This window comes from Carex rostrata, chromosome 18, assembly GCF_964058835.1.
Source record: "Carex rostrata chromosome 18, lpCarRost1.2, whole genome shotgun sequence".
Lineage (NCBI taxonomy): Eukaryota > Viridiplantae > Streptophyta > Magnoliopsida > Poales > Cyperaceae > Carex > Carex rostrata.
Window position 1 is genome coordinate 2,546,643 of NC_135935.1, and position 27,171 is coordinate 2,573,813.

The 27,171-nt window shown below is 32.3% G+C and overlaps 2 protein-coding genes, 1 long non-coding RNA gene and 1 pseudogene across 4 annotated transcripts; 1 reads left to right on the forward strand and 3 right to left on the reverse strand.

Annotated features, from left to right (window-relative positions):
- Positions 1 to 1,738: 1,738 nt before the first annotated feature.
- LOC144569749 (transcription factor UDT1 pseudogene) lies at positions 1,739 to 2,705 on the reverse strand (annotated as a pseudogene). Its single transcript, XR_013516150.1, has 3 exons — positions 2,532 to 2,705; positions 2,178 to 2,354; positions 1,739 to 2,040 (listed from the first exon to the last, which is right to left on the reverse strand). The product of XR_013516150.1 is annotated as a transcription factor UDT1 pseudogene (transcript).
- Positions 2,706 to 4,667: 1,962 nt separating this feature from the next.
- Positions 4,668 to 9,034, forward strand: LOC144569110 (uncharacterized). The gene is made up of 3 exons (XR_013515977.1): positions 4,668 to 5,670; positions 5,810 to 6,013; positions 8,909 to 9,034. It is a non-coding gene; the product is annotated as an uncharacterized LOC144569110 (long non-coding RNA).
- Positions 6,203 to 10,126, reverse strand: LOC144569109 (cysteine-rich receptor-like protein kinase 10). Its single transcript, XM_078319302.1, has 6 exons — positions 9,891 to 10,126; positions 9,593 to 9,780; positions 7,850 to 8,060; positions 7,398 to 7,632; positions 7,110 to 7,260; positions 6,203 to 6,847 (listed from the first exon to the last, which is right to left on the reverse strand). The coding sequence occupies exons 1-6, from the start codon at positions 9,937 to 9,939 to the stop codon at positions 6,524 to 6,526; spliced, it is 1,158 nt and encodes a 385-aa protein (XP_078175428.1). The 5' UTR covers positions 9,940 to 10,126; the 3' UTR covers positions 6,203 to 6,523.
- Positions 10,127 to 17,370: 7,244 nt separating this feature from the next.
- LOC144569112 (G-type lectin S-receptor-like serine/threonine-protein kinase SD1-1) lies at positions 17,371 to 19,279 on the reverse strand. Its single transcript, XM_078319303.1, has 6 exons — positions 19,092 to 19,279; positions 18,788 to 18,984; positions 18,506 to 18,716; positions 18,181 to 18,418; positions 17,927 to 18,077; positions 17,371 to 17,835 (listed from the first exon to the last, which is right to left on the reverse strand). The coding sequence occupies exons 1-6, from the start codon at positions 19,141 to 19,143 to the stop codon at positions 17,536 to 17,538; spliced, it is 1,149 nt and encodes a 382-aa protein (XP_078175429.1). The 5' UTR covers positions 19,144 to 19,279; the 3' UTR covers positions 17,371 to 17,535.
- Positions 19,280 to 27,171: the final 7,892 nt, after the last annotated feature.

Genomic DNA, 27,171 nt, shown 5'->3' on the forward strand with positions numbered 1-27,171 from the left:
AATCTTGTTTTAAAATGAAAATAAATTATACAAACTTTTTGGACAAAGTTGAACAGAGCTGAACCGAACTATCGACAGTATAAAATACACACAAACTCATACAAATTCACAAATTGATGCCTAGTCGAGCTAGCTCGCGAACTGACGAGTGAGTTAGGTCCAACTTGAACTCGTTAATTCTGAACTGAACTAGTGACAAACAAGCTAAACTCCAGCTCAGTCTAATAACGAGCGAGTCAGCTGCGAGTCACAATCGAGCTACGAGACACAAACTTTTTTTTTTACCAGCCCTACCTGGAACCATTGATCAATATTATACAAATACAATTGGCATATAAACTTTACTATAAACCCGGTAACTCTTTAGCATAGATAGGACGGAATGTCCGAATTTTTCTTTTCTGTTCCATCTAAGTTCCAAAACAATTTCACGATAATATATTTGTTTTCAATAGTTTGACAATATTATATTTATTTCTCGAACTCATGTGCTCATAAGTAATTCTAAGTTTATTATTCAGATAACTGAATTTTTTTTTTTAAATATCAAAATAAATAGACTAAACGCATGACAATTTAACAAATGCTTTAAGAATAAACTGCAAATATATGCATTCACAACTCAATCTGAACTCATATGAATACGTGTTCAGGTTGAATTGTGAAAGCATGTATTCGATCAGCTATTTTGGTATTTTTAGTTGTATGATCACGTGTTCAATATAATATATGAACATATGCATTTATAAAATAGGAGGTTTCAAATGCCTTCATGTTTTTGTGTCTCCATCATGCCTCCATTTCTCTCTATTATTTTCAAAATTCAAACAGTCGATCCGAACCGCTCAACCTAACCTCCATACTAAAATATGTTTGGATACCAAATTTTATATTTTTAGAAATTTTTTTTACTATTTTCTTAGATAGGTACAAAATCAGTAAATCTGAACCATCTAAAAACAATATTTTTTTATCTATCTAAAAAAATAGTAAAAAAATTCCTAAAAATATAAAATTTGGTCTCCAAAAATATTTTAGTATGGGGGTTAGGTTGAGCGGTTCGGATCGACTGTTTAAACTTTGAAAATGATGGAGAGAGATGAATTATATTAGAAACCCGTAGGTGAATTATATTAGAAAGTCTAAAACCATTACAATATCGTAGAATTGAAAAGGCTAAGAAAATAAAAGTGCTATCTAATCATTAATATTCTAAAAATAAACTTAGAAAACAAAAAAGCTCCGCTGCTACTCATTCCTTCACATATGTGAAATGTTCAAAGCTGGAGGGTCTCTTGGTAACTTTCCACCATTTTTCCTGACAACCGCTCCTTATCAGAATATCTGATCTTCTCCAATTTCCACCCTTCAATTCAAGTGAATTCAAGTGTTTCTAACTGCCGCTCACTCCTTGTGAAAAAAGTGAAAGGCTGAGGGGTTTTTTTGCAAAAATTACCATTCCCCTCCTCTGACGAGCTGCTACCGAAATACCAGTATGGTCCAATCGCCAATTTCTCTCAAATTTTGAAGCTGATTTCGTGCCAGTAACCCGCAGTGACCCTCTATTCGAAATAAATTACCCTCCGTGCCTTCTATTTGAAAGATTCGTTGCAGTTTGCCAGTTTATGTCTCCTTGTCCCCTGGGAAGGGGTCCCACTGCTCAGAGTGTGCCTCCTTTGCAGTGTTAACAGGTAAAACTTGATTTTTTTTTTCTTGTCATTTCTCCAGAATAAACACACAAATCCATTCAGGTAAAAAGATCCATTACTTTTCTTACACTTTCTTTAAATAAGTTCCAGATCAATAAGATAAATCTTAATTCATGACTATAAGTTCTTTTTACTATAAAACTATGATAATTAGACAATTACTAGATTAAAATAAGTATTGATCTGTATCAAAAATTTCTTAATTAACTATTTAATAAATTCTAATTAAAATTACGATGAAGCATGCTCATTGCTCAACCATTTTAACCCCCACTATAGCTGAAAGAAGATCTATCAGTTCTTTCAATCTCTCTTGCTTTTCATCCTTCATCTACAAACAACAATAAATAAATTAATAAATGACTTCTTTTTATTAATTTTCTCTTCTTTTCTTTCATTTTTTTTTTTTGCTTTTATGGTATTATGTTGATTGTTAAAAGAAAAGTAAATAAAAGATTAACAACAGACCTCCACACAGAACACAGCCTCTGAGTAATCAAATAGAGATACCAGGGTTGTATTTATCACAGCTGCATTGAATGTATTCAATGCTTCAACTATTCTTGTAAATATACCAAACTTGTTCTCATAGACCATCGTTAGCTGCAACTTGCATGAACCCATAGGTGTAAATGTCACCTGTGCCTATTGCATTAAAAACAAGACAATAATTTTTTTTCAGCAACTAAATTTATGTCTCTCATGGTTAATATAAGAATTAAAAATCCAATATAATTATAACAACAATGTTATGTGAAAACAGTACCAGATTATAATGATTTTTCTAAATTGAAATTAATTAAAGTTAGTATCTGTAGTTACCTTAAAAGCAATGCTTTCGGGTTTGAGAAATTTCCCAGAGATTGAACTTGTGCTTCCCTTCTTCTCCAACTTTGCATCAGGCAGTTTTGAAAGCTCAGTATGTAAATCACATACTTGCTTTTGGAGTTCCTGAATATGATCGATTGCATCTAGCAGTGTTGATTCCTTGCTCATCTAAATTACAAAAAAATTTGCAACAATAAATATACCAAAATAGCATAATACAAAAAAAGCATACTTGCTTTAACAGGACTTTTAGGAACAAAACCAAAACAACGCAGCAGCTGGTGCAAGAAATAGTGGAAATGCACAAGATGAGTGGAAGGATGCATGGAAGAAACAACACAAACCATGGATGAAATAACTCTATGCTAGAATAAAGCTATACAAAAAATAGCAATTATATATCTCATACTCATTCTGTTTTTTTACTCACGAGTCGGCTCGTGAGCCGGCTCATATTACATGTTAAAAAAATGATCATTTAATTATTTTAAAGAAATGATTGAAGTGGAATGGAGATATTCTTGTGACTTTAAATTATATGTTGAAAAATTTTGATTATTTTTTAAAGAAATGATCTAAAAAACTTTGAAAAAAAATATCATTTTTTTTAAATAATTTCAAAATGCCGGCTCATATTACATGTTGAAAACTTTGAAATTTGAACAAGAAAAAAAATTTGAAATCTGAAAAAAATTTGAAATTTGAAATTTGAAAATTTTAAAATCTGAAAAAATTTGAAATCTGAAAAAATTTAAAATCTGAAAATTTTGAAATCTGAAAAATTTAAAATCTGAAAAAAATTTGAAATCTGAAAAATTTGAAATCTGAAAAAATTTGAAATCTGAAAAAATTTGAAATCTGAAAAAAATTTGAAACCTGAAAAATTTTGAAATCTGAAAATTTTGAAATCTGAAAAAAAATTGAAATTTGAAAAATTTGAAATCTGAAAAATTTGAAATCTGAAAAAAAAAATTTGAAATCTGAAAAATTTTGAAATCTGAAAAAATTTGAAATTTGAAAAAAATTTGAAAAATTTTGAAATCTGATAAAATTGAAATCTGAAAAAATTTGAAATCAGAAAAAAATTAGAAATCTGAAAATTTTGAAATCTGAAAAAAATTTGAAATCTGAAAAATTTGAAATCTTAAACAATTTGAAATCTTAAACAATTTGAAATCTGAAAAATTTGAAAAAAATATTAAAAAAATTTGAAATCTGAAAATTTTGAAATCTGAAAAAAATTTGAAATCTGAAAAATTTGAAATCTTAAACAATTTGAAATCTGAAAAATTTTAAATCTGAAAAAAATTTGAAATCTGAAAAATTTGAAATCTGAAAAAATTTGAAATCTTAAAAAAAATTTGAAACCTGAAAAATTTTGAAATCTGAAAAATTTGAAATCTGAAAAAAAAAATTTGAAATCTGAAAAATTTTGAAATCTGAAAAAATTTGAAAAATTTTGAAATCTGATAAAATTGAAATCTGAAAAAATTTAAAATCAGAAAAAAATTAGAAATCTGAAAATTTTGAAATCTTAAAAATTTGAAATCTTAAAAATTTGAAATCTGAAAAAATTTGAAATCTGAAAAATTTTGAAATCTGAAAAATTTTGAAAGCTGAAAATTTTGAAATCTAAAAAAAATTTGAAATCTGCAAAATTTGTAATCTAAAAAAATTTGAAGGTAGGCCTCATGGCAAATGAAGATATACATGTATTACAAATTTGAAAAAATTCGTCTCTACATGTAAATTAATTAAACAAAAGCATAAAGGTAGGCCTCATAGCAAATGAAGATATATATGTATTAAAAATATGAGTCGGCTCGTGAGCCGGCTCGTGAGCCGGCTCGCGAGTTCGGGAGCCGAGTCGAGCTTTTTCTTTTATGAGCCGAGTCGAGTCGAGTTTTTTCTTTCATGAGCCGAGTCGAGCTGAGCTTTTTCTTTCAAAAATGAGCCGAGTTAAGAGCCGAATCATTGGACTACAATTGACGAGCCGAGTCGAGTTTGAGCCGAATCTTAATCATTAGCAGCCCTACTGGAGGCTGTACTTGATATTCCCTTGCCATCATTGTAAACTGGAGATATCCATTTTGGGCCCAATTAAATGGCTCATGTTTGACAGGCCCATAATACACACTTTTGTTTTTGCTAGTAAATACAATTTTACCGAAATAGATTATCACCAGGGAGGAAACGGAATGAAAAGCTGTCCTGGCATCTAGGTTTTTGCCAGAGAAGAAAGACGGAGGAAGAAAAACAGAGGAGACAGCAGGAGCGAAGAAGAGGGTAGAAGTTTCGCGAGAAATGTCGGAGAGATGAAAATCTATGAGAGAGTGATTTTATTTTGAGAAATTGTATAGACGGAGGGAGAAAGGGAGATAACAGGTGTCGAGAGATGAGGAAGGAGGACAACAGGTGTCGAGAAATGAGGAAGGAAGACAACAGGTGTCGAGAAATGAGTAAGTTAAGAGAGAAGAGTAAGCGGTACCATTGGATATGAATCGAACGGTAAAAAAATGGATGGGTTACTGTAGCTCCGCGACGCGGATTATATATATAATAGATTTCCTATGGGCCCATCTACCAGTCTTACTGTATCTATTTTTTTTTATGTGTAAATGCCCGTTTACTAACACAGCCAAACCCACTTGTGATCCATATAAAAATCCCTTTTCCTAGCCAATCAGAAAATAACAAAAAGAAAAAGCTAAGGTAAACAGATAGGGAAAGTGAACCCCAGTAGCTCCCATTGCTCCTTTCTCCCTTTCTTCGCCAAGCAATCTGCTAGTTCATTTTCAGCCCTACCAATTTGAGCACATACATACCCCTTGAATTCTTTGAATTTGAACCAGCAGTCCATTGTTTCAGTGAAGGCCGTCCAATCAGCAGATGTAGGAGGTCCTGGTTGGTACATGCAATTACCAGTGATGAGCAATCCGAGTAAAAATCACAGCTTGCAAAATCCCTTTCCATCGCAAAATTTAGAGCCTCCAGCAAAGCATGTGCCTCCATTTGTTGTGGTGAATAACCATTCCTCCTTGCCGACTTGTAAGCCACCAATTCACCATTTTTGAAAAAGGCAAAGCCCACCCCTCCATGTCATGCCTCTCTCCATGCCCCATCAACATAACAGGTAAACTCTGCATTTGACTCCCCTCTCTGTGCCACATGTGGTGCTGGATTTACTGTTGCCGGTATCCTTTTGTTTGCCGACTTCAGAACCGATTCCCTTGTTATTGAAGCATTGAATTTTGCCCATTTTTGATGTGTAGGTATTTTACCAGCATAGACAAATTCATTCCTACAACGCCATATGGCCCAGAGATTGTTGACTATGCTTACCCACTGCTTCTCATCACAAGAATCATAGAAATATCTCATTGTTTCGCAAAAATCAGCTGGTAAGAGATCTGATCATACCGGTACCGGTGCGGCTAGCCAACATGACCTTGCAAAACTACATCTTATAAACAGATGTGAGACATCTTCTACACCCATATCGCACAGTGTGCATCTTCCATCCCCTCTTCTAGTTCTGCTCGCAATGACATGGGCCAGTGGCATTGCTAAATCTATATATATAATAGATTATATATCTATTACTGTTGCATTACTGTAGCATACTCCATCAAGATTATATATATAATAGATTTGTTGGTTGGTAATTGTCAACTGATTTAGGAAAAAAATAATCCTTCAGAATGATGTCATTGCTAAATCTTTACAGCTCAAACATACAAATCAGCGAAATATCCCTAAAACACTTCATTATAGATAAGCTAAAAGGCAGACTTTTTCAATGATAAAAAAAGTACTGCAAAATTAATCTCCTTACAAAATACTCCCTAGATTTCATGTACTGCAAAATTCCTATTTGCCTAGGGTGATATCAAATTTTTTTTTTGAAAACTTGGTAGTAGCTACCAAGGTTCGTGAGGGGGAATCGAACTCTCGATCTTTGGGTATAACAACTCTAGGACATCTTCCTAGCCAATTGTGCTACCTCCCCTTTCTCGGGTGATATCAATTAGAGATTGTGCTCCAATGGTTTCTGTTGTGGACAATGAGGGAGAGGAATAACCACTTCTTCTGCCAAAATATGCGGCCCGCTTTGGAGTCGGTATGATGACGTCACTGCTCAGCATGGACACAACCTGAGACATGGTAGGCCGATCCATTGGGTATTCTTGTACACATAACAGCCCCACTTGTATGCATATTAGAATTTTGTCTTTGTTTAGCAACGCATCTCCACATAATGATGGATCCATAAGTTCAAGAGCCTGGTTTTCATTCCACATCACCCATGCCTATATGTATATCAAAAGTACCAAGTGAACAAGATGTATAACTTCAGTGATAGTTTCAGAAATGTCTTAGTACCAATTTAAGAAGACTCACCTACTGCTGCTGTTTAGCTAAGCCAACAACTCAATTAGTCATTAACAAAAAATGAAAAAATACACAAGGGAAAAAAGGGTATCTTGCCAGTATGCACTTGTATGTAGTTATCAATGTACTAATAATGAACCTAACTTGAGTTGGAATTCTTAAGTTCGTTTATGAACTTACATAGCCAAGGAGGTTCAGCGCTTCTTCCTCATCTAACATGTAGTTGTTTCTTTTACCACTGATAATCTCCAAAAGAAGAACACCAAAGCTAAATACATCTGATTTCTCTGAAATTTGGCCTTGCATTGCATATTCCGGGGACATGTAACCACTGTAGCAGACAATATACAACGAAGAAAGTAATTAAACTAAATTGGACAGGAAAAGGAAGAATATGTATGGTAACTATAGAAGTTGAGAGCTAAACATGTCTGATAATATTATTAAAAGGTAGACAAAATGACTCACATTGTACCAACAACCTTCTGTGTTTCTTGAATCTTATCATCGCCAAATATTCTGGCCATGCCGAAATCAGAAATTTTGGGGTTAAAGTGAGCATCTAGAAGGACATTGCTTGCTTTCAGATCTCTATGTATTATCTTGAGTCTTGAGTCCTGATGGAGATATAGCAGTCCTCGAGCTATACCTTTTATTATGTTGTATCGTTTATCCCAATCTAATATTCCTCTGTTGCTGACATCTTGAACGATAAAATATTAATTAATAATTGGGGATGAAATTTAAGAAAAATAGTAAAATGACAAAGTTCAAAGGTCCCCTATCCATGATTAAAATCATGACCTCTTTATTGCTGACCAATGCATACCTCCAAACTTTCGGTTATTGGTCATAATTATATTGAAGCAAAACGGAACGAATCCTAAACAAAAATTAATAAGCAATGCAAACTAAAATACCAAATAAAAAGGCATCCAAGCTCTTGTTAGGCATGAACTCATATATCAACAATTTCTCTTCCAAATCAATACAACAGCCGAGGAGCTGCACTAAGCTTTTGTGTTGTAGTTTGGATATGAGTTCAACCTCATTTTTGAACTCCTCTATGCCTTGGTGGGATCCTTTGGACAATCTCTTCACTGCTATTTCTCTGCCATCAGCTAGTGTTCCCTGTTCCAGGTTTCAAATCATAAAATAGGTCTTTTGTTGTTTGATCAATAAGTATCGGGGTAAGATCCCTTCAAAAATGCTTAGCTTCATAGTTTTGATATTTTTTTCCAAATCAATCCAAAATTGCAACACTAAAAAACTAAGCTCACGATGTGAAAGATGAGTACCATTTAATAATCCAAAAAATGCTCATTAAGATAAGTCTGTCATCATAAGACAATATTCACAATTTTGGACAGATAGATGGCTTAATGAAGCTTCTTTGGCTACTACTTATCTTTCTTGACTTTGATTAGTGAGGGTAATTTGGCTCGGGATTGGCAAGATCAGAAACAGTTTGTTACCTGATCACAATAAAAAAAAGCTTTAATCTAGGAATAAAGATAGAATTCGGTAAAGATGGGATAGTAAGGTGCTTCCATCAGTGGCTCAATTTTGGCAGGGCAGCTGATAAAAAACCAAGTAGAATTTGAAAAATAAAATACCGTTGAAAATATAATAGCTTTTATTTGCAAAGGCTGGATACAGACAAGAGAAGGCCTAGTTGAGGAAGGATAATCTGGTAATCTGGTGGTACCTCTTGTGTATTCATCCAATACGGCAGTGGTCACCAGATATAATAGGTGTAGCTTTCTTTTACTAGGTTTAGTGATCTGTAAGACTTCAGTTTCGAGGGACAATTTAGAAAATGTAGTGAGGTGCTGATTACTGTTATTAGTTGGGTTTCTTTGCAATGATTGATAAGACAGGGTAAAATGATAGTAACCCACCTAAAATAGGTCTTAGCTGGAGGCAAATGATTGATAAGACAGTTCTAGACTTCTAATTGAGTTTTTCTGACATTCCAGGACAACTCTCAGTAGGAGCTTATTCTGATGAGGAGGCTGGACAGGACTGGTATTGGGCTGGTACAGGAGGTGTTAGCCCTTTGATTGCTTGTTGCATAACTGGTTGTTAGTATTGGCAAATTGGGCTGTGCTTTTTTTTTTTTTTAAGAAAAACTGACAGCAGCTGTCAGAGAAAGTGAACAATTAGGCTGTGCTCAGTCAGCTTTTTAATAAGATGCCATTTGATAATTGTTGAGGGACATGGATGTAAATTTTGTTCGCTGTCATTTCTGGTAATTACAAATGCTGGTTTGTAATGTTGTGTTCAGAATGCAAATACTCTTTATGAATTAGGACTTAGTCCCATTCTGGTACAATTTGATTTGCTTTGCTTTGCAGGGCTAGGTTTGCTGTTTAAGGTGCAATATGATGATTTCTCTGTCCAGACCCAATTGTATATTAAATTGTAAAGAAAGAGGCAGCGCTGCAGCACTGACCTTACAGAACTATGTAACTAAAAAGAAAAAACTCAACTATGACATCTGATTGGTTGGGTTAGGTCTGCGCCATATTAAGAAAATATGAAAGATTGGCGCACCTGTATATCAGGTTATATATTTAGAATTTCATGCCAATGGTCAAATTGTGAATTGGTCAAAATAATCTAACCTACAAGTATTAACTAGGGAATAAATAATTAAGTACCTTGTAAACGGGACCAAATCCACCCTCCCCCAGCTTGTTTAGAAGGCTGAAGTTGCATGTAGCGGCTGATACCGTTTCCAAACTGAAAAGTACAGAATCCAAGCCTAATCTCTCCTCTATTGATGTCGTTGCTGCTTCACCGACACTATTTTGAGAAGTTATATCCAAGACCTCTCTTCTTCTCCTTGCTGATGTGTCATAAAAGAGGTTTCTCTCAAGAAGTACAAATAATAAACAATATGTATAAAAAAAGCAGTCCTTTAAAGATACAATAGAAAAGAATCAATTTCTGTGTTACCTAATCTCTTTCTGATATCCTTAATCAACATGTAGGTAGCAAGAGACATGCTTTCTGTGTGATGTGGAGGAAATAACTCTCTTTTGTAAATTTCCCTCCTTTTCAATTTTCTCTTTTATATTCTGTAATTGAGCTCTCTCGAAATGCTTGATAACTAAATGAAGCTTACTTGAATGCTATTTTGTTAGCTAGAACAGAAAATTGAAAGAAGGTTCAATAGCTAACTACGAGTTGAATAAAATATAAAAGAGAGCATTTTTCAACACCTATCCCTTTCAAACGTGAAACAATACAAGTCAAACAAGGAATATTTGATAACTATTTACATCTCAATTATATGATAATGATTTTGGCCAGCGGGCACATTTTGACCCACTAAAAAGGGCGGCCATTTTTATTAATACTCTAAAAAAAACTTAATTTTAAAAATAACCATACATTGATTTTTTTTTTTTAAATGCTCCAACCGCCAGGCTCACGGGCGGCCCAAAACAGAAGCGGACCGCCCGTCCCACGAGCGGGTCACAGCATCCTCTTTTTTATTTTTAGATATTAGTATTTTGATTTAAATAATTTTGTGAAGAAAAAGTTTTCTTGTTTAGAGTATATGCTAAAAAATAAAACATTTGATATATCTTTGATTTTTTTTTTGGTGAATTTTTATTTTATTTGTCAGTTGGATATCACAAGTCTAAATATAACACTAATTAAGGACTTGGCCTTTATTCAAAAATTTCCAAGCTCTGACAGCTTGTTGATCTTCTTCTCTTTATTTATGGTACTAAAACAGTAGTTTAGAGCTACTAAAATATGTTCAAACATCAAATTAGATCTCTGTCCATGCACAAAGTATCCTAGACTAACCTCTGGTATGGTATCAAGTTCAAACTCAGCAGCCAAGCACTAGACAAAGGCCACTGGTATAGTGCAATGTACTAAAAATATCAAATTTGACATTTGCTGGTAAATCAGCAAGTATGGATTGATACAGGGACTAAACTGCAAAAGTGATTGCACCAGCATGTAGAACATTAAAAAATACACAGAATTGATATAAATTTCAACTTATTTGGATTTTTCTACAGTTAGTTATGAATTTTCAAAGTTTAATTTTCAAAAAAACTTTAAACAGCCATAACTTTGGCTAGGAAACTCGGATTTACGCGTATGAGCACTTTTCGGAAATGGGAGGACGAGACAGATCCGTTACCACCGGGAATCATCGTTAGAGGTGCTATCGGGTCGGGTCCGAATACTATTATATTTGGACCCGTACCCTGAAAGTGTTCGGGTCCAAATTTTGATCCATACACTTATCTGTTTCAATTTGGGTCGGGTCCGGGTCCGGACCTGGGTGCCTATCTACCCGTAGATATTTTGGGTCCAGTCTTTCGGTTCCGGGTAGATATATACCCATAACTTGTTTGTAAATTATCGGGTCCGGTTCGGATACGAAGCGATTCCGGATCCGGAGCGAGTATATGTCACAAAAAAATTAGGAGGATGGAGAGAAAATAAATTTTGAAAAAAAATATTGAAGAAAATATATAATTTTTAAAAAGTAAAATATTAGAGATGACGATTTCATTTTCTATGGTTCAAAAAATCTATGAATGGAATACTAATAATTTGTAGAAATGACATATCAATGAGAGCAATAAATTTCCATTATTATGCAGAGGATATCAAGGCAAATATTAAAAGATGTATCCATAGTAATAAATTTTATTTAAAAAATTAATGCGGCTGTTATAGAAAGAATAAATTTGGCATCCTATGTGTATAAACATAGTGAATATGTCACTGCATTATATTTTTCTCATATTCAAAAAAGTACTGGACTCACCACGGCTTATGCAAAAATTAATATGTAAAGTTGTATTTTTATATATTAATAGTTATCAATATATGTTTTATCGGGTATTTATACGGGTATCAGGTCGGGTTCGGTTATGGGTCGGATAATTAAATGAAACCCATATCCTACCCATTATAGTATCGGTTCCGGTTCGGATCCAGGTCAGATATTAAATTATTAATTTTGTAACCATACTCATAATTTAACCGGTTATATTTTTTAAACCATACCCTATCCAAATTAATCGGATCCGGGTCGGTTCCGGATCGGATCCGGATAATCGGGTAAAAGTAGCACCTCTAATCGTCGTATCAGAAGCATCATAATTTAAAAAAAAATGTCGTTTGGGGTCTCAAAAATCCAATTTAAGTTTTTGTTCGATGGTAGGCATTAAAAAACAGCGATTTTCAAACCATCTTAATAAATAGTACAAAAATTCAAAAAAATGTAAAATTTGGTTTCCAAGCACATTTTAATATAGATTAAACATCTAATGGTTTGGATCGGTTATTTGGACTTCAAAACTAGAGATATGAGCGCAAATTAAAACGCCCCGTTTAATTCACGAAGTAGCGTAGCCTTACTCTACATGTATATATATAATATAATACATGTATAAATATGTACATATACATGTATATGTACATATTTATACATATATTATAAAAAAAAAATTGTATATATGTATATGTCTATATGTATATATGTATATGTGTATATGTGCATGTGTGTATGTGTATATGTATATGTGTATATGTATATGTGTATGTATGTATGTACATATGTATATGTATATATGTATATGGGGTCCGGCTAATTTATTGCCGGCAGCATTTCTGCCCAAGATGTTGCCGCCCCTTTTTTTATTTTGTGATGTCCAAACAACAAATCCAAACCGTTATATGTTTAATCTATATTATAATCTACTTGGAGACCAACTTTTACATTTTTTGGAATTTTTTTTACTATTTATTAAGCTGGTTTGAAAACCGCTGATTTCAATGCTGCAGAAATTTACTGAAAACAGCGGTTTTCAAACTAGCTTAATAAATAGTAAAAAACTTCCAAAAAATGTAAAATTTGGTCTCCAAGTAGATTATAATATAAATTAAACATCTAACGGTTTGGATTTGTTATTTGGACATCACAAAATAAAAAAAAGGGCAGCAGCACCTTGGGCAGAAATGCTGCCGGCAGCAAATTAGCCGGACCCTATGTATATGTATATGTATAAGTATATGTATATATGTATATATGTATATATGTATATATTATACATATATTATAAAAACCGAAAAAAAAGAAGATCAACAAGCTGTCAGAACTTGAAAATTTTTGAATAAAGGCCAAGTCCTTAATTAGTGTTATATTTAGATTTGTGATATCCAACTGACAAATAAAATCAAAATTCACCAAAAAAAAAAAAAAATCAAAGTTATAAAGAGTTACGACATCACTTCATAAATATATCAAATGTTTTATTTTTTTGGCATACACTCTAAACAATAAAACTTTTTCTTCACAAAATTATTTAAATCAAAATACTAATATCTAAAAAAAAAAAAAAGAGGACCGCCCGTCCCATGGGCGGTCCGCTTATGTTTTAGGCCGCCCGTGGGCCTGGCGGTTGGGGCATTTAAAAAAAAAAACTCAATGTATGATTATTTTTTAAATTAAGTTTTATTTTTAGGGTATTAATAAAAATGGCCGCCAAAAAGGGCGACCCCATATATTTGCGGCGTGTTTGTAGCAAAAAATATATATTTGAAAAGTGAACTCATTACGTTTGAATGGGAGCTAGAATAATGAAATTTGAGAATAGTGAATGAGAATAGAGAAAAAATAGTAATTTTCATATTAGTGTGAAATTGGTGCTATTCTGATTAGTAAAAATGTTGTTTGGATTATATATTTGGAATAGTGAATACTGAATAGCTGTGACTGATAAAGAATAGTGTTAACAATGTGCTAATTAAGAAGAAATATAGGCAAGTGGGATCTCAAACAAATTGTCACGACGTGGAGATAACATAAGTAATGTCAATTTTATCATTTCGAGACTGTGTTGACGGAAATACGAGAAGAAAATATTTTCCCTCTCTCTTCACACTTTTCAAATAGTAACTATTCTAACATTTACAAGGAATAGTGAATAGCAGTTATTCTAGCTATTCCGAATAACAAAAATATTATTTAAATATATATTGCTATTCTGAATAATCTCTATTATAAAACAGCTCCTATTCTTGACGCATCCAAACATACAAAGGAGAAAAGGTGAATCCTGTACCGGGCACCCGATAGACAATTTTTCGCTGGCGATAGTTAGCAGACGTCATACCAATAATTACTGCTAAATTGCTCATATGTGATTTTTGTCTGTCCTGCTCACTTACAGATTTTATTTTCCACATATAGCTTAAGAGACTTGCTTTTTCATAATTGAGTCCGTTCCAAATTATACATTTTGTAAGGGGAAAATTCACGTATCCCCCACAAAAACTTCAATATTACATATTGCCCCCTCCAAAGTTTGTAATTACATATTTATCCTTCAAAATTATAAACACTCACATATTTGTCCAATGTCTCCTCTTTTTCATTATTTCTAAATTCATCATTCTTATAAATTCATAATTCCCATTTTACCGTTATAAGAATGCTCAGCTTTTCTCTCTCCACGGCCTAGTCGAGAAACTGAAAATAAAAAGCTTTTCTCTCCCATGGCTCCAGCCTAAAAACACAACACATAAAAATGAAACTCAGCTTTCCTCTCCCGTGGCATAAACGTATAAACACAACACTCGAAGAACTAATAATAAAACAAAATAAAAGGCTTCACCAACTAATTACGTCAAAAACCAACGTGAGTTATCTTCATCGTGTGATAGCAATGTGAGGAATTTTTTTTATAAAACATAATTAATTAAATTAATTTTAGCAAACCAGCATGATTATTTTTTTTTTTCCAAAAACCATAAGGACCGAATCTCCAATTCGGTCTCCAAATTTTACTTTTTGGAGATTCGGTCTCCACATTTTTCTCTGTTTCAGCCCCTATTTCGGTCTGTTTCTGTCAGGGACAGCCTCTATTTTTTTTTCCACATTTTCCTCTGGTTCGGCCCCTGTTTCGTCCAAGGACAGCCCCTGTTTCAAAATAAAGGGAGACCGAATTCCCAATTCGGTCCAGAAAAAAGTAAAATGTGGAGACCGAATTGGAGATTCGGTCCTTAAGATTTTTGTAAAAAAAAAAGTAATCATGCTGCTTTGCTAAAATTAATTTAATTAATTATGGTTTATAAAAACAATTCCAATGCGAGGCTCCAATAGCATGTGACTTGAGTTATGTAATCATTCAATACTGACTTTAGGGTAAATTTGCGATCAATCCCTCCCACTAAATAAAAATAATTGTAAGAAAAAAAACATAGTAACAACTTCCACAAAATTATAAACTCTTTATCTATAATTGATATTATGAATGGTTTAAGAGTAATACTGGCTTATTTTAATTTTCAACAAATTCAAGTAGCATCCCAGTATCAATATCAGACCAAAAAAATGATGGTGCATAAAAAAAAATAAAAAATAAAAACAGAAACGTATTAACCAAAATGTCAAGCAGTAACATCCTTGTATTGATTTTGTATTGATCCTAAAAAGAAATTAGCTGTCAGAATTTAAGTTAAACCCCAATATAAGTATACTTTAGTTTGTCATAGCGAGCTGGTGTATTACTAGACAACACGCGATTTCAATACGTGGACACTGTTCCACTAATTTTTCTTATTTTATTAGGTTGCTTTTACGTCAAGTAATAATAGACCGATTTTTTTATTAATAGAAAATAAAATGTAAAATATCACGAAAGAGGACTGTTTTGGTGAAAAATCGGAATCTAGAAAAAATGGGATGGTTTATCCCGTCCAGCTACAGTGTCTGGACGGGATAAACCATTTCGTCCAGATTAGCTAGTGCTCTGCTAATTTAAGAGAATGAAAATTTTTTTTAAAAAAATGCTACAGTACTGGACGGGATAATCTATCTCGTCCAAGATATATATATATATTTTAAATTAAATCGTTAATTAGGATCAAGATTAATGGGATGAGATGACTGTAAATAAACCATCATGTTTTTCCTAAATTTCGATTTTCCACGGTCCTCTTTCTCGATATTTTTTTTTTATTTTCTATTAATAAAAAAATCGGCGAAGATTGAATTCTCAACAAGACATTGGTGGGATCAACTGTTGTCACCGAAATTGTACAAAAACTTTGAGATAATATCCAGGGCCGGTCCTGAAGATTTTGTGGCCCGGGGCGGGAGAAATTTTTGGACCCTTTATATGTACCCGTGTTGTAAAAAAAGGCTTAACGGCCTATTATATGCATGTTTAATTGTTAATGGCTGTCAAACAGTTATGAATACACTTATCGGAGGTCTATTGGTAAATATTTTCGATTAATTGGCCGATTATTCTCAATTATTCCCAATTATTTCGTTTATTCTCGTTTGATTGTCCGTTTTTTTTTTCCGTTTATTCCCATTTATTTTTGTTTATTCCATTGATTATTTTTACATTGTTTTTTTCTGTAACTGTGTGATAATAAGTTTCATAAACATGTATAGAAATTTTATTTGTGCTTGCCTATACATTCAATTTTTTATATATGTTTTTTCTTCTTACTTATTTTGAATTAATTGATTAATTCCTCTATTATATATATACCATATATTTTTCTTACTGACTGATGCAATTTTTTCAATTAGTACATCATGTTCATATATTAAATTAAGTTGTTATTACAAACTAACTTTAGTGATTTTATGTTATAATGTTTCATGTCTTTCAAATAATATATTGTTAGTGTTTGAAAATGCTTAATTCTCGAATTTATTTTTTAATTAAATAAATGTGTTACTTACACATGTAAAGTATGTGTGTATTGTTAAGCGTAGTTTCATGTTATAATAATAGAACTAAGTTAAATTAAGTTTATTTGATAAGTTTGATGAGTTAAATAAATTATTTTTTTAATAAATTATGAATATATACACATAGTTTTAATGAAAATACAAAATTGTCCGCATATTCTGATTAATCGGCCGCATACCGATTAATTGCTTGACAGTATCCCGTTCGTTCGACAAGCGCATACCGTTATTTACAATACTGATATACACATTTTTTTTTTGATATGTCAATAGATCATACCTATTTATATAAAAGTTTGAACATTTTGAATATTCAAAGTTTGGGCCCTAATATTTTATTTATTTTTAATATATACAGATTAATTTTTTTTAATATATGCAAAATATTTTTATTTCTTTTGGGGCCCCATAAATCTTGGGGCCCGGGGCGGTCGCCCTGGCTGCCCAGCACCAGGGCCGGCCCTGATAATATCCTTTGACTCTAAACGAAATCAACTGTTTTTTGTTATTTTTGTATTCTTTTGTATTGCTTCTTTCCCTAACAGCAAGAAAAGGATAATTGACATTAAGCAATTGAAATACGTCAGGGAAAAAAGGTCAACTCTACTGCTGGATCCTCGTAGAAATGGATAATCTGTATGCACGGAAAGATAATTGAAATTTTGCATGGACAACAGGAGAAAATAATATCATACAGTATTATAAATTATAGAATTCGTAGTTATCACAAAAGGTTACACAAGCCAACAATTAACTTCTGCTAGAATCACATACAACCAGAACCAACAATTTCAACTGTTCCTTAGCAAAATGTGAAGAAGAATTACTACAGAATCCAGTAAATTGCTATCATCTGGCATCTGGATTGGTACAAGTTAAACCATTCACGGAATAGCAAGCAACTAGCAAATTATCATCCCCTGAATTTGAACTTTCGAAAATGAAGGCAGGGTTTTTTGGAGCAGGGAGGGCTGAGTCACTGCTTAGCATTGTAACTACCAAGGACATGGTTGGTCTATCGACCGGTAGTTCTTGCACACACAATAGTCCCACATGGATGCATCTTAACATTTCTTTATTAGAGTTTGAGTTGTGTAAGGAAGGATCGATTAATTCAGTTGATCTGTCCTCTTTCCAAACTGTCCATGCCTGTATTTATTGCATTGAAGTCTGAGACATTTGATGCAAAAAATGATGTCAAGGTAAATAAAGAAATCAATATGAATGGATGTGAACTTACATAACCCAGAAAATTAAGAGACAGATCAGAATCAATGGAGGAGTTATTCTTCTTGCCACTGACGATCTCCAATAACAAAACACCAAAACTGAAAACATCTGATTTCTCTGAAAACTTCCCATGGAATGCATACTCAGGCGGCATGTATCCACTTCAATTTTCACAACAGAAGAGTGAATAGAAAGTGGAAAATAAATAAATAAATAAATGAAAAGAAAGCAACAAATAAGAGAAGGGCGCTTTTGGGCACTCACTATGTTCCCACAATTCTATTAGTCATAGCTTGAATTTGGTGATCCGGAAAAATGTGTGCCATCCCAAAATCAGATATTTTAGCGTTGAAGTCTTCATCCAGCAAAATATTGCTTGCCTTAAGATCCCGATGTATAATCCTTAATCTTGAATCTTGGTGCAAGTACAGCAAACCCCGGCCTATTCCTTGAATAATCTTATACCTCTTCTCCCAGTTCAATTCTCTTGCCTTTTTTACATCTAACATGCCAAATTGTAGAAAATCAAACCCATATATTGTGAAAGAAGCATTATGAAAAAAAAAACTAAAAGAAAAATGATCAGTACCAAAAAGAAAGGTATCGAGGCTTTTGTTTGGCATGAACTCATAGAGAAGAAGCTTCTCTTCTCCATAGATGCAACAACCCAAAAGTTGAACCAGGTTTCTGTGCTGGAGTTTTGATATAACTTGGACCTCATTTTGAAATTCTTTCAAACCCTGACCAGATTTTGCTGACAGTCTCTTTATTGCAACTTCTTGACCACTTGGTAGCTTGCCCTGCAAAAATTACCATATCTTGTTGGTTTTATAATATCTTTATAAACAATAATTAGATTTGGGCATTTTACCTTATATACTGAACCGAAACCGCCTTCGCCAAGCTTTTGGCTAAAGTTGTTAGTTGCTTCTGCAATAGTAAAGAAATCGAAAAACTGTGAGCTTAAACCTCCTTCTTGCACCACACCATCATCTGAAACTGTTGAATAAGCACCTGATCCTCCAGACACTGTCTCTTTATTGATTTGTATTCTTCTTCTTCTTTGTACTACAAGTGTCACAATAAGAAAAAATAATGAAAAGGTAAAAAAAAAAAATATAATATGAAGGATCTATGTAGTTAAAAGGATAATGGCTCTGTAGTGGACAGGTAACCTATGTGCTTTTGTATCTGTTTCCATATGCACTTGGTTATACAAAAGTACATTATTAACAGATGAAAATCTCAAACAATTTTGTAAAAATGGCCTTAGCAGCCAAACCACCCTTTAATGGCCCAGTCATTCAGCAGATGAGGTTCTGACGTCCCAGTCAAATAGTGGCTAAGATGAATAAAAGTATATAAATAAGGAGCCTGATAATTGTACCGCAAACAAAATTCCTGAGCGTGTCCTCCAAGTAGTTTAACAAAAAAAAAACTTTCAATGTTATCTAACTTTCATTTCCAGCCTAATATCCAAATATTTAAAGCTCTGTTTATAACATTTACAATGGTACTCGCAAGCATTTAAACCTCTGTCTGTAAGCATTAAAATTATAAATCTGTATAGTTTTAACTCCTAACTACTTTTATTTTCAAGCCAAAAACGGAAAGATTCATTTCACCCACTTTATTTTTTTTTTTTCTCTGATCATTCTCATTCATTTTCTTGACGATCCGTGATGAATTTTGTGAATCTATAAATATGAACGTTTTTTATCCGATTTTCTCTTTCAAATGAGATCTTAAAAATTTTAATGGTTGTAGAATGAGATTTAAAAATTTGAAAATTTAAAGTGCTCATAAGTTTTACTTTAAAAAAAAATAAATGACTTTAAAATCACTCAAAGTATTTCTTCATGGATCTTATTTGAAAGATAAAATCGAATTGAAAACATTCGTATTTTTAGATTCGTAAAATTCATCACGGATCATCGAAAAAAAAAATTATAACGATCATAGAAAAAAAATAAAAAAGTGTGGGTGAAAGGAATATTTTCGTTTTTGGTTTGGAGACAAAAGTAGTTATGAGTTAAAACTATGCAAATTTAGAATTTTAATGCTTTCAGACAGAGGTTTACATGCTTACGAGTAGCATTGTAAAATGTTATAAACATAGTTTTAAATGTTTTGATATTAGCACTGAAAATGAAAGTTAGACAACATTGGAAGTTTTTTCTGTTAAACTATTTGGGGGACATGCTCGGGTATGATAGCTCGGGGTACCAGAACATTTATCTATAAATAAATCAATTGATGCAGCTCAAGCTGTTTATTTTAATCAGAAGTTGACATCAAAAGCTTAACAGCTTGCACGTTGACTTTGACAATGTCCGTTTACACCATCTGCGCATACAATTATTCCGGGAGAGTTGCTTGTCAAGAACAAAGCACCTAATACAAGGATTATTTAAAGCTAGATGTCTAACCGATCCTGGTTTCCAAGAAATCAGCTGATCTAATTGTTAAATGCCACACACTAATTTTATACTATCAGATAGTACCAGAAAGCCAAGACTAGTCTCAGTCAAACGATAGAATCAATTTAATTATAAGAAATCAAGAGTAGAATTGAGACAAATAACCCATTTTCATTGTGATTATTCCTATCAGCAAAGCTATTGACAAATATGAACAGACGTCAAAGTGATATTGTTTGTAAAACAAAGAGAGAAGAGATTAAAAAAACAAATTGTATTTGCAATTTTATTTTTTCTAATTACAAGTCTCTATTTAATATGTTGCATGGATACAGGTACAAGTATTGTATCGAATAGGATACGGATACGGCGATACTACAATTTTTAAAAATCTAGGATACGATACGCCTATTATATATATTATTTTTTATTACTTTAATTATATTATTAATTCAACACTTATTATACGGTAGTTTAAAATTTAGTTCAAATCATGCACAGAAATATAAAATATGATTTGTAATTTTTTGAGTCCAACTTATTGAATATATATCATAATATGCAAATATTCTAATTTAAATGAAAATTACCGGACTCAAAACTTTGACCAAATTCATACCTCTGCTATCCATTGAATAACATAGAAGAAAACACTAGAATATATCAGAGAAGAGTGGGTGTAGCATTAAATAAAAGAAAATAATTAATTAATGGGTTAGTCCGGTTCGTATTGATGGGTTAGTCCCAAAATAAATAAATAAAACTAGAAATATGCCTCGCTTTGTTTCAGCATTTCATCGTGCTATGTGATAGGCTGCAATTGCATTCAAAATTTCAAATATTGTACAACATAATATTCAAGAATTTAATAAATATGGTTGATAGATGCTTCTATTCTTTTTAAGGATAGATTATTAGTTGAATTATTACGAGGGGCTGTCTTATGGATAATTTGATTAGAACGAAATAGATTATGTTTTAATGATAGTACCCCTTGTTCTATTAAGGTTATAGGTAATAAGATTATTTCTTTAACTCAATTTTGGTCATACAGAACAATTTATGATGGAATTGTTAAGCATGTCATACACAGCAAAAGCCCAGTTGAAATTCGATAATTTGTTAACATCATCGACATATTTAAACAGGTGAACAGGAATGTTTCCTGTCTAAGGAAAGAGGATGGTTGTGAAGAGGAACATTACGAGAAGACCAACAACTTCTTTTGATTTGCATTTATTTTTGATTGCTTCTAAAATAGCAACCTCAAGTTCATTACGGGTGATAGATGAGGAACTGCTAAAATACTTTGACCGAAGGGTTGATTTGGTATTGCCAGCCCTCTTCCATTCTACTAAATCTCCCTCACATCGAAGTGACAAGATAGCGGACACTTCTTTCGCAGTGAATTCAAGTTTATGACCTTTGAAATCGAAACGAGAACATTTAGAATCCCATAAAAGCAAGATCTCATGAAGTACTGTATTGCTGCAAATCATTTCCGTTGGCAAAGCAAAGAGGTGGAAGAAAGGTGTCTTCGCTAAACACCTTATATGTCTATCGGTCAGTTTGTCAGATAATTGACGCATAAAATGCATTGCTATTTCAATATAGCATTTGTTCTGCACTACCGGTGGCTGTTTTGGTCGAACAACTTTGTTAACTTCTGTATAAAAATATATATATATTAAAAAATGTAATGAAACCAAAGAAATGAAACTAATGTATGTAATAAATTACTTTAACTAGTGAAGTAATGCATTGAAACATAATTAAAGAACAATTACTAACAAGACTACTGTTACTTACAATTATGAGATAAACAATGTAAAACAAACTCATAATTCCAACATGTAAACATTTAACTATTACTATTTTAAATCATTGAAAGCTAAAGTACATACCATTAAAGCTAACTGATAATCACCATATGTAAACTATTAACTATAACATTTTTGAAGCATTGAAAGCTAAAGTATATACCATTGAAAACAAACTTATAATGCTCTTATGTAAAACATTAACTTAAAAAAATATGTAAAAATCAATTAAGTAACAAATAAAATACAAATAATTACTTTCTCTTGGAATTGCAGGTCTTCCCCTCTTTCTTTTTTGTGCATCCACAGGGTGTGTAGCAACTGCATTCAAACAAATACTAATCAGGAATGAATTACATAGTAATGAATATTACTAATGAATGTTAAGAAATATATAAATATCTACAAACATAAACACCAGTTTAAAACCCTAAAAAAAAATTGGGGGAAAGTGGTATATACAAACAAAGAAAATTCATGATATGTAATCGTAATGTGAACAATCTAATCAACAATAATGAAACATGCAATCCTAAATAACAAATAATAATCATTAAATATTTGACAGTACTAATATTAACAATTAAAAGATCATAAATTAAGCATGCAATCCCTTTGTACCAAACAGTGAATTTCAAAAAAAAAATATACAAATAATTAATAGAAAACTTCACAAATTGAATCGTAAACCCTAAACTCTAAACAGTACACTCGAATTGGTAACAAACTACAAGAAATTAAACCCCAAACCCTAAACCCTAAAAAAAAAAATTGTCGAAAATTAATAAATACAAATAACGAAAAATAATGCTATCTAATCGTAATGTGAACCATTTAATCATTAAATATGAAACATGCAATCCTGAATAACAGACATAAAAAAAAATGCTCAGAAGATGCACCAATTTCACCAACTTGAGATGACGCAAGTTCCTGCTTTTCTTCCGAAATTGAAGAAGAACGAGATTTAACACTTTTCGAATGCATCTAAAGAAAGACATAAAATAGGTGAAAGAATGTCGTCATTAAACTATGAAATTAGCAAATGCCGAAATGATAAATTGATTTAATAAACGTACTGAGAAATGATGATTTGTTTGAGAGTAGAAGTAGTCAGCGCTAATTTCAAACGCAATACTCCTGTCGCGAAAGAAGCGGCGAGACGATCAAGAAAGGAAAGGTAAAAGGAAGACGAAGAGTTCCTTTGATATGAATATAATAATAGTTTTTATGAGACACTTCCTAGAGACGGTACCGAAATGTCGGGTTATTAAACATGTTAACCTCTATTTCAAAGCATTCAAAATACAATTTATTAATAGAGAGTTAATCTAAAAAATCAAAGGTAACACCTATAATTAACTCACATAAGCATTTAATAATCATGTAAGAACGATATAACCCTTAATTACGAACCATTTAAATATATCGCGACCCTAAATAGTTACAAATAAAAATAATACAATATCAGTGAAATAATTAAGCATATAAATTTCAATTATTAAGCATATAATTATCAATTATTAAGAATATGAATATCACTTCATTTCCCACTTCATATAATTCAATTGGAACATACAATATCAATTAATAAGCATGTAATTCTAAACTAATAAACATAAAAAAAATACAAGAAAGTAATAATGCTCATTCAATTTAATATACACAAATATCAATTGTTAAGCATACACACTTGACATATTGAGCATCAACTACAAAACAATTCATCATGAAAGGATCAATAAATTTATAAATAACATTTTTAAGCATGTTAACCATACATACTACGCATTTGCATATCATCAATCAACTAGAAGAACTTCAAATCTCGAACAAATCATCATCAAAAATCAACCTGCAAATATTAAGCATCAAAGTAATCTACACTAAACCACTATAAAACATAAATAAATAAATAACTGAATCAGATTAAATAAAACAAAAATACACAAAAATACATACTTACAATACGAAGATTTATTGTACCATTGAATAGATCTCGGAGAAATTCAAGAATATTGGAGCACAAACATATCATCGAAGAACAACAGATCGCTTTCAAATTATCATAGTAGATCGATTTCAAATTATAATACGACTATAATACGACCACAGCGACTCCAGATCTGAGAAAAATACACCTATCAAAAAACAAATCATAATAAATAGCGACGCCACCGACAATAGAATGTAGAAACAAGATCAATGAACATCCCATTCGAAGAAGACAAGCTCATCGCAAAGCTCAGCTCAGATAAAAATAGAGAAAGCACAAAGAGGAAAAAAATAAAGAAAGAAGAAACGAAGCAAAACAGAAACAAAATGGAGCTTCAAAATGGACACTCTTTTTTTAGTTATTCAATATCAAAAGCAAATTGTTTAACTTTAATTAAAATTTGTGATTATCATTAAAATTAAAACCAACCCCCGAGCTAGTCCCCGAGCTAATCATTATAAATTGTACTTTAAAGTACTTATAACTAGTTTAACTAGTTAAAGTAATTTATTAGTTAGCAAATGATTAGAGGACCGTTAATAAGCTGGGGGACTAATTCGGGGATTGGTGATTACAACTGCTCCTAACAAACTGTCCACGGTGGTTAAAACACAGTACAAAAGCATGCAAAGCTAACGTCTAAAACAATCAAATTAAAACTGCAATGCGTTAAAACAGTAATTAGTTAATTAATGGAAAATTAATAAATTACCGTTATTAGCGGACGATTAAACCCAGTTAAACTAGTTTGGGGATGGGCTCAGGGTACAGGAACATTTCTCTAAATTAAAACCTAGCATTGGAGACCTGTATCGCTCGTCATAGCTCATCCGTGTTCATGTTGCAAATCCCATGTTTGTAACTTTTAGGACCTGTTCGGCTGTAGCAACGAAATTATTGTTCACATGAAAAAAAAATTCGTAGCTCATTGAATATTTTTTTTCTCACGTGAACAGTAATTTTCAATTCAAATTTTTCCTGTTCCTGTTCCTGTTCCTGTTCCTGTTCCTGTTCCTGTTCCTGTTCCTGTTCCTGTTCCTGTTCCTGTTCCTGTTCTTGTTCCTATTCCCATTCTATCGGTTCCGTCGAACAAGGCCTTAATTGCGTATCAATGAGTAAGTGACCTGGATACGCCACGTAAGCTGATACGTCAGCTAGCATGTCAGATACATACTGGTACCGTATTGGTATCGTATCCGTTACGGGTACTTTGTCTAATCCGGAGTATCCGAGTAATGTAGTATTTATAACAAGGCAATAAAACTAGCTGTTGAAATGCACTATTCTCTATTTTTATTAATTATAATGCACTATTTCATATTATATTAATAATGATACACTATTTCCTATTCCAATAAATAAACTATTTGTTATAATTTTGAATCCTATTTTATTTTTCAATACTCCACCTCAAGCTAAGAATACATATATTGTATCTTAATTTGCTTGTAATTTTCTCAAATTGACTTGGATCCAAGCCTTTAATGAAGATATCCGCAAATTGATCTTCATTTTTTACATATGGTGTTTCAATTTTCTTTGCTTAAATTGTTTCTCTAATAAAGTGACAAATTCACTTTTATTAGAGAATATTTTCTCTAATCAAAGCAATGTATTCTAACAACTCTCGACCACTCAGGGCTCTAGTTGTTTTCCTTTTCCATGGCATGTAATTTTTTCCGTTAAACAAAGTGTTTGTTAGCTTGGAGAAATTCATTGCCTTGATTTGACCTTCTTGAACTATCTTTCTTTTTGCTGAATTTTATTGTGATTTTGAGTTTTTTCGATCACAGAACTCTTATAGCTCTGATACCATGATATTATTTGTAAGACGGAGAGAGCAGAGATTAAGAAAACAAAATGTATTTGCAATTTTATTTTCCTAATTACGAGTGTCCTTATTTATACTTACAAGGTAATAAAAACTTAGCTATTCAAATGCACTATTCCCTATTGCTATTAATTACAAAATACTATTTTATATTCTATTAATAATAATACACTATTTTCTATTCTAGTAAATAAACTAGTTATTATAATTTTGAATCATATTTTATTTTTCAACACAGAGACTAATTTGGCATTATTATACAACCTCAGAGTTCTACCCTCCCCTTGAGCAAATGCAATCAGACACTTGTAGCCTACTCTAGAGATAAGCATTACCTAACAAATCAAATTAAAATAAAAAGAGTGAGGCTATGGTACTATGCATAGATTGGATTGATCCGTATTATGGATTAATATTTTTATTTTTAAAATTTTAACAGTGGATTCGAACCGTTCAATATTGTTTCTATATTAAATACGTACTAGCAAACTAAATTTTATATATTTTTTTTAAAACCGTTTTACTATTTTTTAGATGGATAAAAAATCACTCCTTTTGAATGGTCCAGAATTTCTAGATCAAGTGATTTTCTACTCATCTAAAAAATTGTACAAAAAATTCTATAAATTGTCAAATTTAGTTTACAAGTACATATTATGAAAACTATGTTGAATGATTCAGATCGATCATTAGAACTTTCAAATCGAAAATTTGAATTCATAACGCAGTCGAATATTTACTGTGCATCAATAGCCTCACTCATAAAATTTAAAAAAAAAAAAAGTAAACGAGAATTTCTTAGATTAATCAAACCTCGCTGGAGCAAGAAGACGTACAGTTTGCCTTTTTTATTCCTACCTAAAAGCTTAGCCAGGTCTGATCGTTGGATTCAAAATCAAGAGAAAAATCGCTTTCTTGCTTCATCCGTTTCTCTTTCTTCGGAGACGATCCTTCATCCGAGTGAAACAAATCTTATCAATTGCGGGGACTCGAAACAATTGGGCCGAATGTTGATACTGGCCTGGTTGCAAAATGCAACTACGAATGTTTAGGCTGTTGGGCCGAATGAGACCTGGTCTGTGGAGGCCACTTTTTCTGGGAGACACGCGTTAAATATTTGGCGGTTACAACGAGGTGTTGGGTTCCTGTCCGAAGGCATTTGGACAGGAATTCACTCCAATGCGTTTC